At 33.6% G+C, this 1,881-nt stretch overlaps 1 protein-coding gene across 1 annotated transcript in view; it reads right to left on the bottom strand.

The window, feature by feature from the left end:
• Positions 1-1,554: 1,554 nt before the first annotated feature.
• The window catches only part of LOC105742824 (uncharacterized protein C6orf10), a 48,555-nt gene continuing 48,228 nt past the window's right edge, over positions 1,555-1,881 (bottom strand). Inside the window, exon 8 of the mRNA XM_023722361.1 lies at positions 1,555-1,877. Coding sequence (XP_023578129.1) covers positions 1,555-1,877 — 323 coding nt within the window. The remainder of the gene's footprint in view (positions 1,878-1,881) is intronic.

Raw genomic sequence — 1,881 nt, 5'->3', positions numbered from 1 at the left:
GGCCCTCCTTTTTCTCTAATTTTGGTCTGCAAACTTAGGTTGTTAACCCTCCAGAAGAGAAGTTTATTGTTATTACCATACAACTTAGGCTGTTAAGCTTAACCTCACTATCTGTCTGAATATCAAACATCTTAGACATAACATGGAGCAGGTATTTTTCACATGTACTATTGTATGTTGCTGTTTCTGTCTTTGTTTTTGATTTTTGTTCTTTTTTTACTTTTCAAAATAAAATAAAATTTAAAAAGTACTGTAAAAAAAAGTAACTAGATAACCACAGAGTAAAACAGTGAACCAAAAACACCTGTCCTCCTTCAGGTTGTGGGTATTAAGAGATATTGTCTCAGTAATGAAAAAGTGACTAAGTCACTGCTTGTCTAGCAAGGGTGGCTTCTAGTTTTTGAGTGATTTGTTTTCATTTGTTCTGTGTTTTTCTTAACTGTAGTTATTAAGAAGTGATTTTTTTGAAAAAAATGTATCTAGTTCTATTTATTGCCTATCACTTCAAATGCTTCTTAACTAGATTTACTACCTATGTTCTTTCTTTCTTTTTTTTTTTTTTCGGAACCGGTATTGAACTTGATGTTTCTTTTCTATGATGTATTTTGTACAACTACAAGATTAACATTGTTTGCAATGCAAACTTAATTTCTTTCTCAAACACCCCAGAGGCTTCTAGATTTCTAAATGATAAAATATAATTTCTGGGTTATTTTTCAAGTCCTTACATGCCATCCCTTTCAAAATTAAGCCTTAGAATGCCTCCCTAGAAGACTGTTGAAGCCGCAAAACTGCCTACTGCCACTAAAGCATGTTCTGATAGCCTTTAGCCTCTTTGTCTTCTACTCTTGGTTCACTTAACATATCAATGCAAATACTACATTTGCTTCCCTGTGAAACTGTCCTTTTAAATTTTCTGATCTTTTTTCTTTGCGGTACTGAGGATCAAACTCAGGATCTTGCACTTGGCAGGCAGGCGCTTATACCACTGAGCTATTTCTCTAGCTGTCTTTTTTAATTTTCTCATCCTGGGATGTTTCTGAACTCTTTCTATATTGTCCATCTAAGCTACTTGATTGATACTTTTTATAATTGACTTTTAAGAATTATCATACATGGACTCTGAATTGAATTTTCTGTATATATTTTATTCCTGGTGGAATATCGTGTGAGATATTACATCTTACAAGAGTTACTGATTTATTGCTTGATTAAGCTAGAGATAGAAGATTTGTAAAGGGAAATAATATATATTTAATAAAAATGTTTTATTTCATGTAGTATTCAATTTTTCTTTCCACTTTTTCTTGATTGAATAACATATCTATAAATGCATTTATAAAACAAATATTTGAAAGCTGAAATTTATGGCTTAGAGGTCTAAAAGTGGTGGAACTTCTGAAGAGCCCAAGCTGCAGATTTGTAAGATTAAATACATTTTATAATTAAACAATGGCTAGGACATAGCTCCTATGTGGAGAATGGGAATCAATGATCACCTATTTTGTGAGCTTTTCTTTACTCTTTTCCACCTTTTTATTGGACTTTCTTCTTTTACTTGCCTTTGCCTTTTCCTGGAACTTTCTTACCCTTGGCTTCTGGTTCGTTCTTTTCTTTGTCTTTTTCTTCATCATCTTTCTTGTTCTTAGCATCTTTTTTACCTGGAGTTGTCTTTGTATCTGTCTTTTCTTTTCCCTCCTTTCCTTTATCTTCAGATCCTTCTTTATCCGCCTTTTCTTGGGCTTTCTTTCCTTTTGGCATTTCTGCCTCACCTTTCTTCTCTTGAGCTTTCTTTCCTTTCGCTGCCTCTTCGTCACTTTTCTTCTCTTGGGCTTTCTTTCCTTTCGCTGCCTCTTCGTCACTTTTCTTCTCTTGGGCTTT

The sequence above is a fragment of the Octodon degus genome, unplaced genomic scaffold (assembly GCF_000260255.1).
Source record: "Octodon degus isolate 3935 unplaced genomic scaffold, OctDeg1.0 scaffold00005, whole genome shotgun sequence".
In the NCBI taxonomy this organism is placed as follows: domain Eukaryota; kingdom Metazoa; phylum Chordata; class Mammalia; order Rodentia; family Octodontidae; genus Octodon; species Octodon degus.
The sequence above is the reverse complement of the archived record's forward strand: the minus strand, read 5'-3'. Positions and strand labels throughout refer to the sequence as shown.